We start from the raw sequence: 17075 nt of genomic DNA, 5'->3' as shown, positions 1-17075 counted from the left end.
ATCCATGAACCCTCTGACTGCAAGGTAACAGCTCTAACCACTCCACCACATCTCCACATTGTTTGTTGTATTTATTGAGGCCTATAAAGTCAGAAGAAGTCAAGAAAAAAAAAGAGGTCAAAAAACGTCCTACTATAATAAGGCATAAAAGTGTCAAAAAACGTCATAGTATTGTAAAGCATAAAACGTCGAAAAACGCCAAAGTATAATAATAATCATAAAAATTTCAAAAAACGTCATACTATGGTAAGGCATAAAAATGTAAAAAACCGTGATAGTATAGTAAGGCATGAAAATGACATAGTGTAGTTAGTCATGAAACTCAAAAAACGTCATAGTAAAGTGAGATATAAAGATAAGAAAAAAAACGTCATAGTATGGAAAGTTATAAAAACGTCAAAAGACATCATAGTATAGTTAAGTATGAAAACGTCATAGTACATTAAGGCATAAAAAGTCACAGAAAGTCATAAAAAAGCCATAGTGTAATAAGTCATAATAGTCAAACAATGTCATAATGTAGTGAGGTATAAAAATATCAAAAAATGTCATAGAATAATTAGGCATGAATATATAGTATAGTAGGGCATAAAGAAGTTGGAAAACTTGCAAACTCCAGACAGAAAGATCACTGTATTCATTTAGCCACCAAAAGTCATAGGAAGTCATTAAAAAGGGGCATAGGTAAGGCATAAAAATGTAAAAAAAAAAAAAAAAAAAAAAAAAAAACCCCAAAAACAAAAAAAAAAAAAAAAAAAAAAAAAAAAAAACCCATCATACTATAGGAAAGCATAAAAACTTCAAAAAAATGTTGTAGGATAGTAATGTATAAAAACGTCATAGTATAAAAAGGCATAAAAACGTCATAGTATGGTAAGGTATGAAAACATCATGTTATAGTAAGGAATAAAAATGTCATAAAATGTCATAGTATAGTAAGGTATAAAAACGTCATAGTATAGTAAGGCATGAAAAGGTCATAGTATAGTAAGGTATAAAAATGTCAAAAGATGTCATAGTATAGTAAGGCATAAAACGTCAAAGTATAACAAGGCTAAAAATGTCAAAAAACGTCATACTTTAATAAGGCATAAAAATTAAAAAAAAAACGTCATATGATACTAAGGCATGAAAACATCATAGTATAGAAAGGCATAAAAATGGAAAAACATCATATCCAATCCAATCCAATCCAGCTTTATTCATAAAGCACTTTAAAAAACAACCAGAAGGTACCAAAGTGCTGTACATGATAAAATTATAAACACAAGATAAATTAAAAGACATAAAACATCAATAAAAACAGATATATAATAAGAGAAAACAAAAAATAACATAAAATAAGATAAAACAATAAAATAAAATCATAATGTAGTAGGGCATAAAAATGACATAGTATAGTAAGGCATATAAATGTCAAGTCCACAAAGAAGGGTATCAAGACCATGAAATGAACCATGAACCCTCTGACTGCAAGGTAACAGCTCTAACCACTCCACCACATCTCCACATTGTTTGTTGTATTTATTGAGGCCTATAAAGTCAGAAGAAGTCAAGAAAAAAAAAGAGGTCAAAAAACGTCCTACTATAATAAGGCATAAAAATGTCAAAAAACGTCATAGTATAGTAAGGCATAAAACGTCGAAAAACGCCAAAGTATAATAATAATCATAAAAATTTCAAAAAACGTCATACTATAGTAAGGTATCAAAATATCAAAAAAAACATCATAGTATAATAATAATCATAAAAATTTCAAAAAATGTCATACTATGGTAAGGCATAAAAATGTAAAAAAAAACCGTCATATTATAGTAAGGCATAAAAATGAAAAAGCGTCATATTATAGTAAAGCATAAAAACATCAAAAACTTCATACTGTAGTAAGGCATAAAAACGACATAGTATAATAAGGCCTAAAAAGGCAAACTCCACAAAGAAGGGCATCAAAACCAGGAATTGAACGTTGAACACTGTGACTGCAAGGTAACAGCTCTAACCACTCCACCACCTTTCCACCTTGAAAACAGATCATTGTATAGTAAGGGATAAAAACTATATAGTATAATAAGGTATAAAAATGTCACAGTATAATAAGGCATAAAAATGTCAAAAAAAACACCATAGTACTGTATAGTAAGGTATAAAAACATCACAGTATAATAAGGCATAAAAATGTAAAAAAAAAAAAGTCATAGTATAATAATAATCATGAAAATGTTAAAATACGTCATAGTATATTAAGGCATAAAAACATCAAAAAACGTCATAATATAGTAAGGCATAAAAACATCATAGTATAGTAAGGTGTACAACGTTATAGTATAGTAAGGCATAAAAATAAAAAATGTCATACAATAGTAAGGCATGAAAATGACAGTATATAAAGGCACATAAATGTCAAAAAACATAATAGTATATTCAGGCATAGTAATGTCGGAGGAAATGCAGACTCCACAAAAAAGGGCATCAATACCAGGAATTGAACCCAAAACTCTCGTATTGCAAGGCAACAGCTCTAAACACTGAACCACATTTCCAATTTGAAAACAGATCATTGTATACATTGAGGCCTAAAAAGTCATAGGAAGTCATGAAAAAAAGGCGTTACTAAGGCATAGAAATGTCAAAAAATGTCATATTATAGTAAAGTGTACAATGTCATAGTATAGGAAAGCATAAATATGTCAAAGAACGACATAGTATAGGAAGGCATAAAAATATCAAAAAATGTCATAGTATATAATGCACAAAAACGTCATGGTACATTGAGACATAAAAAGTCATAGAAAAAAAAAACCATAGTATAATAAGTCATAGTACTCAAACAACGTCATAATGTAGTAAGGTATAAAAAAATCAAACAACATCATCGTATAGTAAGGCATAAAACTTCATAGTATAGTAAAGCATAAAAATTTCCAAAAATGTTCAAGTATGGTAAGGTATAAAAAGTCATAGTAAAGTAAGACATAAAACTGCCAAAAAACTTCATATTACAGTAAGGCATAAAAATGTCAAAAAACGTCATAGTATAGTAAGGCATAAAAAAGTTGGAGAACATGGAAATTATAGTAAGGTATAAAAAAGGTCATAGTATAATAAGGCAAGGCAACAGCTCTATCCACTCCACCACCTTTCCACCTTGTAAACACATGATAGTATACATCAAGGTATAAAAAGTCATAGTTTAAAAAAAGTGTCTAAAAAAGGCATAAGTAAAGCATAAAAATGTCAAAAAACATCATAATATAGTAAGGCATAAAAAATTCAAAAAATGTCATATAGTAAGGCATAAACATGTCATAGTATAGTTAAGTATAAAAATGTCAAAAATAAACGTCATAGTATACTTTGGTATAAAAATATCAAAAAACGTCATACTAAAGTATAAAAACGAGATAGTGTAGTAAGGCATAAAAATGTCATAATATAGTTAGGTATAAAAATTAAAAAAAAAAAAACGTCATAGTATAGTAAGGCATAAAACTCAAAAAACTTCATAGTATAGTAAGGTATGAAAATATCAAAAAACGTCATAGGATAGTAAGGTATAAAAACGTCATAGTATATTAAGGTATTAAAATGTCAACAACCATTATAGTATAGAAAGGCATAAACATATCAAAAAAACATCATTGTATAGTAAGGCAGAAAACGTCATAGTATAATAAGGCATAAAAACATCTAAAAACGTCATACTATAGTAAGGTATAAAAACATGATAGTATAGTAAGGCGTAAAAAGTCATAGTATAGTAAGGCAAAAAAAGTCATAATATGGCATAAAACGGTCATAGTATAGTGTCATAAAATGTCATAGTATATATAGTAAGGCATAAAAAGTCATTCATGACCACCTCAGGTGTTTAGCTCCCTCTGCAGCACACGTGGATCAATGTGTCACTGTCTAAGGTCCTAAAGCTGGACGTCCAGGGATGAAGGAGCTGTCTGAGTTACTTACTGTTCATCCTGACAGATTAACCATGTGGTTGGGCCCCTATTAACCCCCATTGTGCGTGGTACTTTCATTATTTCCTCAGGCACCCAGACACTGACCAGTGCTCTAGAAATGATTAGTTGATTAATCAATTAGGGAATTGATAGAGAATGAATTGGTCATTTTCTTACGCAAATTTTTTTCTCTTAGACAAAATATATATATATATATATATATATACATAAACACACAGATTTAGGTTCCTATGGGATTAATCAAAATATGTTGACCTAAATTATGATGAGTAAACTTGGGGCATTTAGGGCACCAGCGGTCTGGGACCTGTGGGCAGTTGCTGGCTTTCCTTGAGATCCATGGCATACACATTATTTTGGAAGGTTTGCTATGAGTTTTGCTCAAAGTGTCTGTGTACCACTCTGGCAGACTGTGGTCTAGTTGGTGCAGGTGCCGATACACACCACAGTGGTTTAAACTATTTCTACATCAAATATCAGCACTGGTCAGGGGGGTAAGAGATCGTGGTTTGTGGTTATATATTCCAAACTGTAGCCAAACAAGTAAAACCAACCTTGCGCATCAATAATTAATCTGGCGCTGAATAAATTATTGAAATACACGCGTCAATCAGCAGTGACCGTCGGAAAAAAAATGTCAGGAGCTCCTGTGTTCGACCAATAGGAGACAGAGATCCCACATTCCCTGCCGAGTACCAACCAATCCGAGTCACACTTCGTCCATTTCCTGTTTGGACTCGGAGTTGGACGGAGCATTCCTCTGGACCAGAATGTGAATTAAATACCAGTGTCGGTATGAGCATGAGTGAATTAATTCTCCCACTGCAAAGGCGTTGCACATGACAGAGCCTCGCACGTAAGTAAACGTGATGTATGCGAACACTTCAGAGGGTTCGCTGACCGCTGCCTGTTCCCTGAAGATGTAAACAGCTTATAGCCGACTTTGCGGCATAAGAGAGAGTCCATATCAGCTCTCTGTGTTGTCACGCTGCGCGGCATGCACAACCTGCCCATTTTCTCTGTTGTTATTTCACTTGCATTTTGGAATTTTTGACTGTGTCCCAGCATGGAGGAGACGGCAGGTGTCGTCTGTTGCACCTGATGTCATGACGCGTGTGTTGATATTCCCTTGACAACCGCGGATCGGATACCAATATTCAGGTAGGCTGCTGTTTCTGATCCTGGGTTTACTGTAGCGTGTGTGCGTGCGTGCGTGTGTGTGTGTGTGTGTTTGCGTGCGTGTGTGTTTGTGTGTGTGAAGCTCCACTGCAGACCCTTTACTGTAGAAAACTGCAGTCTTACAGAACTATGTAGCCTGCTGTGAATTGACTCCAGGTTCCTCTCTGTCTCTACAGACACTGGTTCAGTCTGTTTGAATCAGCTCTGGTTTAAATCAAATAATTTCTTCTATGATACGTAAATAAAGGCCTGTGTCAGTCGCCTGCCGAGGCGTAGTTACAGTCAGTACCGTGGCGGATTAGTGTCAGTCGATAAAGTAAGTGTCAAGGTAGCCAGTCAGAATAAAAATAAGACTTCCTGTCTGCTATTTCAAAATAAAACGATTGACACGTTTTTGTGGCAGCAACTAATATTTTGGATCACTTGAAAAAAGTGTCAAAAGCTTGAGCATCTCATGATTCAAGAGTTATAATCTTGAGATAAATCTTAGGAATCAAGTTAGAAACCTGAGAAATCAAAATTTTACTTTAATTTTGCAGTGTATTTTACTGAGAGTTAAATACATAAGTATCAATTCCACAGGTAAACATTTGTTGCCCCTATTTTGTCACATTTTTCCTCATCTAATGACACAACACCTTAAGGCAAAACACAATGTGGCACATATTTACCAGCCTGTAAAGTCTGAATTTAATGAGAATAAAGTCTGAATAGACTCCAAGAATAAATCCTAACTTAAATCTTATTCTGAGTTCAATTGCTGAATTAATAAAGGGAATTAAAATGCGGAATCATGACTGAAACCACATAATCTTCATGGTATTACTCACTTCCTCACACATATATTGTTCTATTCTTCTCTTCTCTAATTATTTTTATTATGGTTATGCAACCTACCGGAGTAGGAAAATAGCAGTCATTGCTCATGCAGCCTTTACTTATGGCTGTACTTCTTCAGGATATCAATAAGGCTGAAGTAAACACACACATAAAATATATACCAGATAGCTTGGAAGAATGACTGCTGTCTCTGTCCAGGGGCCATCATGCCCATCACGCTGCTGTGGGCCGTGGACGTGTACGGCAGGGTGTTCAGCCTGTCCACAGCCGGCCAGCGCTGGGAGCGTGGAGGCGATATGCTGCTGGAGCTGAAGCGTGTCACCTCGGGGAAGGGACGCTGCTGGGGCATCGGCTGTGACCACCATGTTTACCTCAACATGATGCCCAGTGAGACACCCATCCGCTACCGGGAGGAGACCTATGAAAACCAGGTCAGTCCAGCCTATATATATACACTGTAAATATAGACAGCTGTATGTCATCAATGCTAAAGTGCTGTCTGTTGTTGTATTCAGAGGTGGAACCCAGTGGACGGCTTCACTGACACGCTGCTGCCCACCGACCGCTGGCCGTGGAGTGACGTGACTGGGATGAATCCTCAACCACTCCACAGCTTCCAGTTGCCCTCCCGCAGCTGGGAGTGGGAGGGAGACTGGTATGTGGATCAGAGCTTCGGAGGAGAACCCAGTCAGACTGGGGTGAGAGAGAGGACACATGCCCTCATGAACACACACATACACTTCTCTTTATTCATTTCTAGGTGTCTCTTTTTGCTGTCTTTCTAATTTTGACTGATGAAATATAAAAAGTCGGTCTCTCTTCAGGGCTGGGAGTATGCAGTCGATTTCCCGGCCAGCTTCTCCCCAGACAAGAAGTGGAATTCCTGTGTTCGTCGTAGGCGCTGGATCCGCTACAGGAGATACATCGCACAAGGCTCCTGGGCCAAGGTTTGGACACCCTTCTTTTTACTGTATATCTGTAAGATCCTGTGAGTGTCCCTGTCCAATGCTCAGATGAGCACCAGTGAGACTGAGATTTTAGCTAAGTTGCTGTCCCTTCTGCAGATCCCCCTGGACAATCCCAAGAAACCTCCGCTGCCGCTCTGTGACATCAGCTGTGGTGGTTGGGAGATGAGCGACCAGTCTGGAAGATATCCCTACCTCTGGGGTGTGTCCCAACAAGGACAGGTCAGTCTACTGGACCATGTAAAGTACACAAAGATTTTTTTTCTCCATTTTTTCTTTTCAGCTTAAGGACAGGCCCCATTGTGCTTTTTGAGAATTTGCAACTCTTGGGTTCATTCTTTTGGGACAACCTCTCTGTATGGTACTGTTTAAAACTTAATTTGTATGTTTACCGACCCTTAATTCAAACATGTCCTAATATAACACACTGTTGTTTATACAAAAATGTTTCTTTTCATTGCTTGTAAAAACAGGCTACTAATCTGCATTAAGTGAAGTTCACTTCTAATTTTTGGCCACAAGGCGGCAGCATGACCTCATGTGATTTACATAATCAAACTTTAAGGTCCTCCTGAGCATGTTAAGTGCCGTTTGACTTTAGAACACAATTAAAATAGAGCATGTTAAACCATATCCCACTCAGTCTAGTGTTATGACAATTCTTCCCCCTGCAGGTGTGGTTCAGAGAGGGCATCCACCCTCGGGTCCCAGAGGGCTCCAGCTGGGAGGAGGTAGAAGTGCCCAAAGAGGTGGCTCAGTTATCAGCTGGTCCTGGAGACCTGCTGTGGGCTTTACTCTGGGATGGGAATCTGCTGGTCCGTACCGGTCTCAGCCTGGACAGTCCGACTGGTCAGCATTCACTGCAGTTCACATTCACCCCCCAAATAATTCCCCATTATCTCTCACCTCAGACAAATTTAATGAAGACAGTTGGCTCATATAAGGTCTTGTTTTGGTGTTTTCAAACAGGCACATCATGGGTAGAGGTGGAATCACCAGGAAAGGAGATTGAAGTGCTTCATGTGGCCGTGGGGGTCAGTGTGGTCTGGGTGGTCACTAAAGACTACAAGGTGAATCAGTACTTCCTACATGGACTATATAGCTGTATTGCTGTGGTTCATTGTGGTGGTAACATATATGTATCTGTGCGTGTGGGTCCAGGTGTGGTTCAGGCGTGGCGTGAACTCTCACAACCCCTGCGGCTCCGGCTGGATCAGCATCGGAGGCGAGATGATGATGGTGGATGTGGGACTCAATGACCAGGTTAAAAGATTTCTGTTGCAAATTCAACTTGAATGGTTTAGACTACCTTTCCTTCTTCCCCAGCAGAATTCAATTCAACTGAATGATGGAGTGATATTATGACAAAATATCATATTTGATCATATAATATGGGTTCAACAATGTAGCGTTTACTGCTGAGGTGGGTCTTTAGAAGGAAAAAACCCTCATAGGTTTTCAGTACCAGTACTGATAGAAATCCTAAGAGGACGCGAAGTAAAACTTGATTTAACGAAACTGTAGAAACGAGACTGTTACATTTCAGTGCATGAGACAAAAAAATCAACATGCCAAGATATCGTAGATATTTTATAAATTTGTATTTTTTGAAATTTGATTATTAAGAATATAATTTTTCAACCTTTTTGCCTTCTTTCAACCTGACAGCAGCCATTTTCTGTACTCCCCCTCTGACGGATTCACTTTACCCTCTCTTTGGCTCTGGTTTCAGGACAAACCAGATCAGGGCTGGGGTCGAGGCAGAAAAGCTTCACTGTGTATCTCACTGCTGAGGACTTTGCTAGCACTGCAAACTCACATCTCACACCTCCTCCCCTTCTGTCTCTCACCCCTTTTCCCCCTTTCCCCAGCCCCTCTACCTCTAGCCTCTCGTCCTGCCCCGTGGCTGCCCTGTAACACGAGTACAGCCAGCCGTTCCAGCCAATGTCCCAGCAGTAGCACCTCAGGCCCAGCTTTATATATCTCCAGACTATATTCCTACTGGCCTGACATATGGGAGACTCCCTAATTAGAAGCTGGCCAAGCCGTCGTCATCATATCCCATATTTCATATTTCAAGGCTGCAATTATGGATATGGCTTGTGTGAGGTGGCAGGCGCCAGTGTTACAGTATATGGCCTTATAAAGTAACAGTTGCTTCTGTCCTACTAGTGCCGCCAATGCATCTTTGAAGAGTGAATAAAAGTTTTATTTTATTTTATTTGATGTTTTATCGTATTAGGATTTTATGTTCTAAAATTTCCTTGTCGTGACTACTGAGAGTGAATTTCTTTGGTATGACATATTGCATTAGGTGTGTCGGTGTGTGCGTGTGATCATTGTGTTTCCCTTTTGTCTGTCTATTTCCCTTTTCTGTCAGGTGTGGGCAGTTGGTGAGGACCGTGGCCTGTATTTCAGAATGGGTGTAACTCCTTCTGAACCAAGTGGGAATGGCTGGATTCCTGTTTCTGCCCAGTGGGGCAATAGTACAGAGGTTGTTCCACCCAGGTCTGTGTAAATAATTGAGTGGAATCTTTGTATGCACCTATATGTGCTTTTGTAATGTGACTGACCTCTTTATTTCCCTGTTTTTTCTGCTCTGTCCTCATGTTTTTGTTGTTTAATAGAAATGACTGTGAGTTTAGTGGCCAACTGACTGAGGCCTCACAAGGCTCAGTTCTGAGCTGCACTGACTCAGACTCGGAGTTAGGTCCTTCTGACCCACAAAACAGCACTGACACCCCAGTCCTGGAGGCAGCAGCCCCCTCTGTAGTCCCTTTGGGAGGAGCCGACACTTTTACACCTCCCTTGCAGGCGGAGGATGCTCCCTTAGCCTCCCAACAGGATGCCCCCAAACCCTTCATCCCCGCCAGCGACAGCTTCATCAACAGTCTGGTCTCAGACCGTGACAAAACTTCCACACCGCAACCGACCATCACAGAGATACCGCAGGAGGAGGCTGAGGAGCCGTCCCCAGCCCCGATACTCCTGACCCCTGAGGCTGCAGGACATGATATCCCCTGGATGAATGTGGATCTGGAGGGGGCAGAAGCAGCTCGAAGTGCACAGGCGGCGGGGCTTTCATTGGCTGATGGCAGTGCTGCTGCCACCTACACACTGGGGGCTCAGGGTGTTGGAGAGGAGGACGGCCCAGTGTGGACCTGGATCTCCGGTGGAGGCTGCGATGTGGATGCAAATTCACAGATCAGCTGGCTTAGCCCCACAGGTATATAGACAACCAGTATGCAGTGATTTAAAGATTTATGTATTCACTCACTATTTCAAAAAACACAAAAAAAAAATGAAGGTCATATTAATTTGAAAGTCAGTTTATATCTGTATGTATGTATGTGTTATTTGAATGTTGTACACTATGTGTCTGTTTGCGTGTTTCAACTGTTGCATGTGTATAGATACACCGTGCGTGTTACCTGTTTGGTTGTCTTGACTTGTATGTCTGTCCGTCAGGTCCTCTCACCAGCTCTCTGTCACTGACTCCGGTTCAGTCAGCAGCCTGGAGCGAGCAGCAGCAGCAGGAGCACAGAGAGGAGATCACCAAGAAACCGCTGGAGAGAAGCAACGTACGGCTGGTTTCACACTTCTCTTGTCTTGAATTGAATCCATCTCCTCTCTTGGCACATTTATCACACCGCTGTGTACATACAGTATGTGGTACCATCGCTGTCCTGTTTCCCTCTCCAGTCTGTGTGGGTGCGTAAAGGTGCGTTGCGTTGGTGGAGAGACTGGAAGCCTCAGCGCTGGGTGGATGTGGGTGTTGCTCTGGAGCAATCCACCAAGCCTGATGGCAGGAAGGACAGCATTTTCTTTGTCTATTACATGCACTATGATGAGAAAAAGGTTGGTTTTACTGTTAAGTTATGGTTGGGTTGCATACAACAACACAAAGAGTGAGATCACCTAACTAGACAAGTGACACAACAATCACATAATTGTGTACTCACAGCTGTCCTTTGTTCATTCTCGATCCCTGTCTCTTTATTTCAGTACCTTGATGTGTTTATAAATGACGTGACAGCACTGGTTCCAGTGCTCAGGGACTGCCACTATGCCTTTGCTGTGTACACAGCCCAAAGGACCAAACAGCGGTGGCCTCTGGTCCTGGCAGCACAGACTGAGAAGGACATGAATGACTGGGTAACGCGAACAGATCATGCAACACTAAAATGAAAAGTGTAGCTTTAGAACATTGAATGTCAGGCAGAATTTGACAGTTCATATATTAATTTTCAATGATTATTTTCTAACTAAAGCTCATTGCTGACCGCGCCCCCTGTTGTTTCTTGGCCTTTTCTGTGTGAGCAGTTGTGCCTGTTGTCTGATTGCTGCTGTGAGTGTCGAGGGATCACAGGTCCCCCGTCCAGACAGGCCCTGTGGTCCACCACCTCAAAGGGAGACATCATGGTCCATGAGCCGTCCTTCTCCCTGGAGGCTGCTGCAAACACACTGGCCTGTGACCTCATGTGAGATTGACACTGACCTAGTTTCCCATTGACTTTTTTTTTTGTTTTGTTTTTTTACATTCAATTAATTTCTGCTACGTGCCAGTTAACATGTTGTTAACATGCTAACCTACTGCTCTGCCTGGTGAATGTAGACATTGTTTGTGCTGCTAATGTGCTAATCTCTTTCATACTGTGTGTGGCAGCACTCTCTCCTCTCTGTGTGCTAAACTGTGTGCTAACACTAATGTGGCTAATGCTGGGTGCTTCCGCTGTATGGTGCTGCAGGTTCTGGCGGCACGTCCCGGGACACCTGCGCTGTGTAGAGTCTAACAGTCTGGGGCTGGTGTGGGGCATCGGGTGGGACGGCACCGCCTGGGTCTACAGTGGGCGCTATGGGCAAGAGCCCACCCCGGGTAAAGCTGCCCCTGCAGACATCTACCCATATGTTTTTTCCACAAACTGAAAAAGAATTCAGATATCATCCACAGGCCTAGTCTCCTCTCCTGGGTACTGATATTAATAAACCTTTTAATGAGTCCTTTATATGACTTTTTTTTAAGTCTTTTTCCTCAGTTTATCATGCATTTTTATCATTACAGTTGTAATTAAACATTTGGTCAATCAACATTAAATTTATCTCTGACAATTTTAATAATTGCTAAAAGTTATATATTAAGAATTCCAATTGAATTTATCTTGTTTTATATTCATACGCTAAATGTTAATGCCATAATCTATAACTGTTGCAGTGATCTATAATGAAAAAAATCATTAGCTTAAGAACTACTTACTACATAATTCCAAATTTATGTCACATTTAATTTCAAAAATTAACTTTCAAATGCACAAGACAGAATCAACTTACTATCTTCTTGCTAACAGCTTGTAGTTTGGTGTGCAATTGCTTGAGCATGGTTCAAAAATCAAATCAACCATCTGTTGCAGCTGTAGAGTCATGTATGCACACAAATGTAAAACTAATTGTCTGCTTCCATTACAGTTTTGTCCATGTTTGTGTTTACTGCAGGAGATGCCGTTCAGATGCACCAGCAGACTGATGTCAGGAGTGTACATGTGTATGAGAATCAAAGATGGAACCCTATGACAGGATATACAGACAAGTAGGAACATTTTGTCTTTTACACTGTTTGATAAAGTCAAACTTGGTCTGCGTAGCTGTGCTCAGTTAAAGGCCGTCTGCCTGGCTGTCTTGCTAAAGCGTTTTGCTTGTGTTTTTGGCTCGCTTCTCCAGAGGACTTCCTACAGACCGCCCCATGTGGAGCGATGAAAGCGGCTTGAAAGAGTGCACCAAAGGCAACACACACCCACCCTCCCCTCAGTGGTCCTGGGTAGGTGCTGTCATAAGGTCAAATCCCAGTCACAATTCCTCTTGCACACACATTTAATTTCTTGTTTCATCATCAGCTAATCCTCCGTCATCCACCTGTGTTTCAGGTTTCAGAGTGGGCTGTGGACCACAATGTCCCTGGAGGAACAGACAAAGAGGGCTGGCAGTATGCTGCAGACTTCCCTGTGTATGTGACAGCTTTGTCTCAGGATGTTGTCTCAAAGAAGAAAATAAAAAATCAGCATTGTGTGCCGCTCGTCTGTAACTTCTCTCTCTCTCCTGCAGGACGTTTCATGGCCACAAAACCATGAAAGACTTTGTCAGGCGCAGGAGATGGACGAGGTGATCGCACACACTGACACATTTTTGTGGTTTGTAATTCACAATTTTCTACAGTATCAAAACAATCATATGTTCTATATACAGGAAGTGTAAGATCACTTTGAGAGGTCCGTGGCAGCAGGTCCCACCCATCCCGCTGAGTGACATCTCTCTGATGCCATGTCTGGCTCAGAGCAGGATGGAGCAGGTCCCTCTCTGGGCCCTCAATGACAAGGGAGATGTCCTGTGTCGACTGGGAGTCAGCCCCCAAAACCCAGCGGTGAGGAACATGTGCAGAGTAATTCTGACAGTATAATTTAACTTTACTTTAACTCTGAAACAGAGGAAACTTACATGAGTGCAGCAGGGAGAGGTCAGTTTCTTAGATTGCTGTCATTTCTCTGTAATTCCTGAGTTTCAGTTTGCGTTTGTTTCTTCGCTGCAAACACTGAAGTTGAAAATAACACTGCTCTCTAACTCCAGTGTGTCTGCTCTTACAGGGCAGCTCCTGGCTACATGTAGGCACAGATCAGGCCTTCAAGTCCATCTCCATAGGCGGAGCCAACCAGGTGTGGGCCATCGCCAAGGATGGAGCTGTGTTCTACAGAGGATCAGTGTCCCAACAAAACCCTGCAGGTCAGTTTAGAGCGTGAAACTCAAAGTCAGTATCACAATGATTCAGATCTGCAGGACAAGAAGTCAGAATGTACGCAGCAGGAAAGGGAAATAAAGGTTCAGCATTTAATCATCTGAGTGCATGCACCCAGTGCCCAGTAATACACTCAGCAATGATCCAAATGAAGCCAAACTTACAGTGCTGTTGTCCCTCTACAGGGGAATGCTGGTACCACATCCCTTCTCCACCAAGGCAGACCCTGAGGCAGCTGTCTGTGGGCCGGACCTCTGTCTTCGCTGTAGATGAAAGCAGTGAGTACAGTGTTTCTAAAACCCTTTTAAATTAGAGAACATGAGTAAAATGGCATTAAACTCCTTTTGTGAATGTCCTGTAGGTAACCTGTGGTACAGACAGGGCCTCACCCCGAGCTACCCTCAGGGCTCCGCCTGGGAACTCATCTCGAACAACGTCACCAAGGTTTCTGTGGGACCGTTGGATCAGGTCAGTGTTGCGACTGCCTTCCTAACTGTGGAGTGGACAGGAGGTGAGGACAGGAAATCAGTTTGAGGTTACTTTATGTCGACAGTAATGATGACACTTGATTTACCCATCAAAGACAAGTTTCAACAGGAACTTTAAGAGGATGTTTTGTGGACTGTGAGATACAGTATATCTGATAACAAACCATGAATGGCTGGTGTTTGGCTCAGTGCGCTTGTTCTCTCCAGGTGTGGATCATAGCAGACGGGGTTCCAGGCTTCCCTGCTGAGACTCCGGGAGCTGTCTGCCACAGGCTGGGGGTGGGACCCATGCAACCCAAGGGCCAGTCCTGGGACTATGGTATAGGGGTGAGTTCATAATCGTTAAATGTAGGCCTTTCAGTTCACATTTCATTAAAAAAAAAAAAGAAAACAAAGTCATTTATATCTGTATTGTAAATGATAATACTTGCTTTTAATGTTGGCACTCAAGGAATTAGAATAAAGCTTGGAAGATGCACATTGTTGGTTTTGGTATTTTCACAGGATTTGTTGACAGTAATAAAAATACAGATTATCAGCAGTCTTATCCTTTAGTCATGAATGGTTCAGATGGGAGGTTTCTGCTAAACTACAGAGGCTCACAGAGGAACCAGTCTCAATCCTCGGTGGCAACAGCGTTTAAAACATGTTTCCTGTATATTGTGGCCTTGTTAGTGCCCTCTAGTGCATAAGTTAAGTAACATGCATGTACAGTAAATTAGCAGATAGAAATGAGAGCTTTGCATGCATGCAGATGTGCAAATGTAGGAGCATTTTCTCACAATCATTTTCGCATACTGCCAGTGATGCATGTGTCTTTGACTTCCAGGGAGGGTGGGAGCACGTCAGTGTGAGAGGGAACTCAGCGGAGGCTCCGCGTGCCCCCCATCCTCCTCCACCTGCTGGACCCCCACGTAGCCCGCTCCCCCCGCGACCTCCGACACAAGTGAACGGGAACGCCGTGGGTGTGTAGCACCCGCCCATCACCTCCTCCCCCTGCCCCAGCCCTGTTTGTGCCTGGATCTACATTTGTCTCCTCAGACCATTCCCACAGGCTCTTATCCCTTCATGCAAGGGGAATGCACAATCACTCCACTGAGTTTATATTGTATATTTCGGTTGGATTTGACTCTTGATCGATGGATGAATGTTACTCCCTGGCTTGTTTCCCTGGCAGAAACCATGCCAGTATGCAGTGATGACCAAACAGAAAGGGGAGCACAGGAGCATTTAAGTAGGATGGATCTTGAGTGCATGTGATTGCTCTTACTAGGCTTTGGCTACTGGGTGTTTTGGGATCTAGCAATAGCTTTTATTCTTATATACAGTATCCTGTGAAAACCCAAGAGGGTGGGACTTCGAAAAAGGGCTAAGGCTTGGGTACCAAACTAACTCGTCTTCAAACGTACAATCCCACTGTAGCCTAGATTGTCTTGGTTTATAGAATCTTGTTGTTTTGTTTGTGTTTGTGTCTGTTTTGCCTGTCATACATTTGCATGTGATTTTATTATCATTTATTTATTTATTTATTTATTAATCTATTATGTATTTGTTGAATTTTGTTTCTCCATTGGTTTTGGCCTATTATATGTTTGCAATGGCGTGTTCTCCGCCCACATCGCTACGTCCAGCCTTCCTAATATTGAGGGCGTTTTTCAAAAGGACTGGCACAATTTAAGATCTTGATACCATGTGAAAATATGAATTCAGATAATACCTCTCTATCCTCCTGCAACGAGGACAAGTTCTTCCTGTTAGTATCATACCCATCTACATAACTGCTATGACCGTGACTGTTGAAACTGCACAGCAGGTCTGAATGTCACCGTGACTGGACATTCATCTTACAAGGGCATTGAAATGTGAAATAAAATTATAAAAATGTTGCTGCATGTTCTGATGTCATTTCACAATAGATTTGGAAAACAGCAGCATGTGGGCTAACAGCAGTGAATCATTCACCTTTTATTTAATTAATTTGACTGTGAGTGTTTCCTTCTGAGAACTGTTGACTCTTCTTTAGAGAGAGAAATGACTAATCTGTGATACTGCATTTAATTTGTTTTTGAAATAAGCCCAAAGTGCCACTTGTATTGACACTAGCACCACAACTGGATTAAAAAAAGATCCCCAGCCAGACATGTTTTAAGACTCAGAAAAATTTTTTTGCTTTGAATAAAAAATTGTGTCTAATGTGGTTTTTCTTCAAAAAAGTTAAATTCACTCCCTTATTAAAAAAATCTTGTCAACCCTAACCCTTTTGAGTGGAGGGGGATTTTGTGCCATTTCAATAGCGCAAATCTTGTCTGTGTCCTGCTGACACTCAGCACAGGGTGTTTGTGCATAAAACAACACTTAGTGCACGGTGTTGGACAATCTTGGTCGGAAGTGAATGTACCATTTTCTAATATTCTAAACTATATTCTCTTATCTCGTTCTATCCTGTAAGTCACGTCTAAGACAGTAAAGCCCTGGACAATTCACCACTCAACCAGTTCATGGGCATCAACATTCACAGCCTTCCTTTCCACGACTGTCACATACTGCAGAGGCGATTCTCTAATTCTCCAGAGAAACTCTGGCACAGCAGAGCCCAGGCCAGACCTTTCTAGTACCCCAACACCCGCCCGAGCAATCTTGTGTGTAGTAATGTTGTGAAGAGCTAAAAACCGTGTCCAGGTGATACCACTGTACCTGATATGGTACCAGTGATCATATCCAACATCATAAGAGCCTGTTGCCTGCGAAAACACCAGCCACCTTCACATTGGCTTACTATGGACAGCTTGTCCACAGAAGACATGTCACACGAGATACCAGCCATACCATACCAAACCAATTAGAAGTT

General features: G+C 41.1%; 1 protein-coding gene across 1 annotated transcript; it reads left to right on the top strand.

Moving 5' to 3' along the window:
- Positions 1–4718: 4718 nt before the first annotated feature.
- Positions 4719–15734, top strand: LOC111227062 (tectonin beta-propeller repeat-containing protein 1-like). The gene is made up of 26 exons (XM_022752440.1): positions 4719–4830; positions 5040–5135; positions 6192–6424; positions 6509–6691; positions 6818–6940; positions 7058–7180; positions 7633–7807; positions 7928–8028; positions 8120–8221; positions 9339–9466; positions 9586–10184; positions 10427–10539; positions 10661–10816; positions 10964–11113; positions 11282–11439; positions 11707–11834; positions 12449–12542; positions 12674–12770; positions 12877–12956; positions 13055–13111; positions 13196–13370; positions 13591–13726; positions 13925–14017; positions 14101–14207; positions 14435–14554; positions 15057–15734. Exons 3-26 carry the CDS (start codon positions 6200–6202, stop codon positions 15198–15200), a joined length of 3567 nt encoding a protein of 1188 aa, XP_022608161.1. The 5' UTR covers positions 4719–4830; positions 5040–5135; positions 6192–6199; the 3' UTR covers positions 15201–15734.
- The last annotated feature ends 1341 nt before the right edge of the window (positions 15735–17075 follow it).

This window comes from Seriola dumerili, unplaced genomic scaffold, assembly GCF_002260705.1.
Source record: "Seriola dumerili isolate Sdu_G_001 unplaced genomic scaffold, Sdu_1.0 BDQW01000169.1, whole genome shotgun sequence".
NCBI lineage: Eukaryota > Metazoa > Chordata > Actinopteri > Carangiformes > Carangidae > Seriola > Seriola dumerili.
The sequence above is the reverse complement of the archived record's forward strand: the minus strand, read 5'-3'. Positions and strand labels throughout refer to the sequence as shown.

What these genes read in the sequence shown, in the direction of transcription:
- LOC111227062 (XM_022752440.1), top strand. Translation starts at nt 6,200, where the DNA reads ATGCCCATCACGCTGCTGTGGGCCGTGGACGTGTACGGCAGGGTGTTC. An exon ending in CAGCTGGCTTAGCCCCACAG is followed by an intron (nt 10,185 to 10,426) that starts GTATATAGACAA and finishes TCTGTCCGTCAG; the next exon opens with GTCCTCTCACCAGCTCTCTG. An exon ending in CTGTGGGACCGTTGGATCAG is followed by an intron (nt 14,208 to 14,434) that starts GTCAGTGTTGCG and finishes TGTTCTCTCCAG; the next exon opens with GTGTGGATCATAGCAGACGG.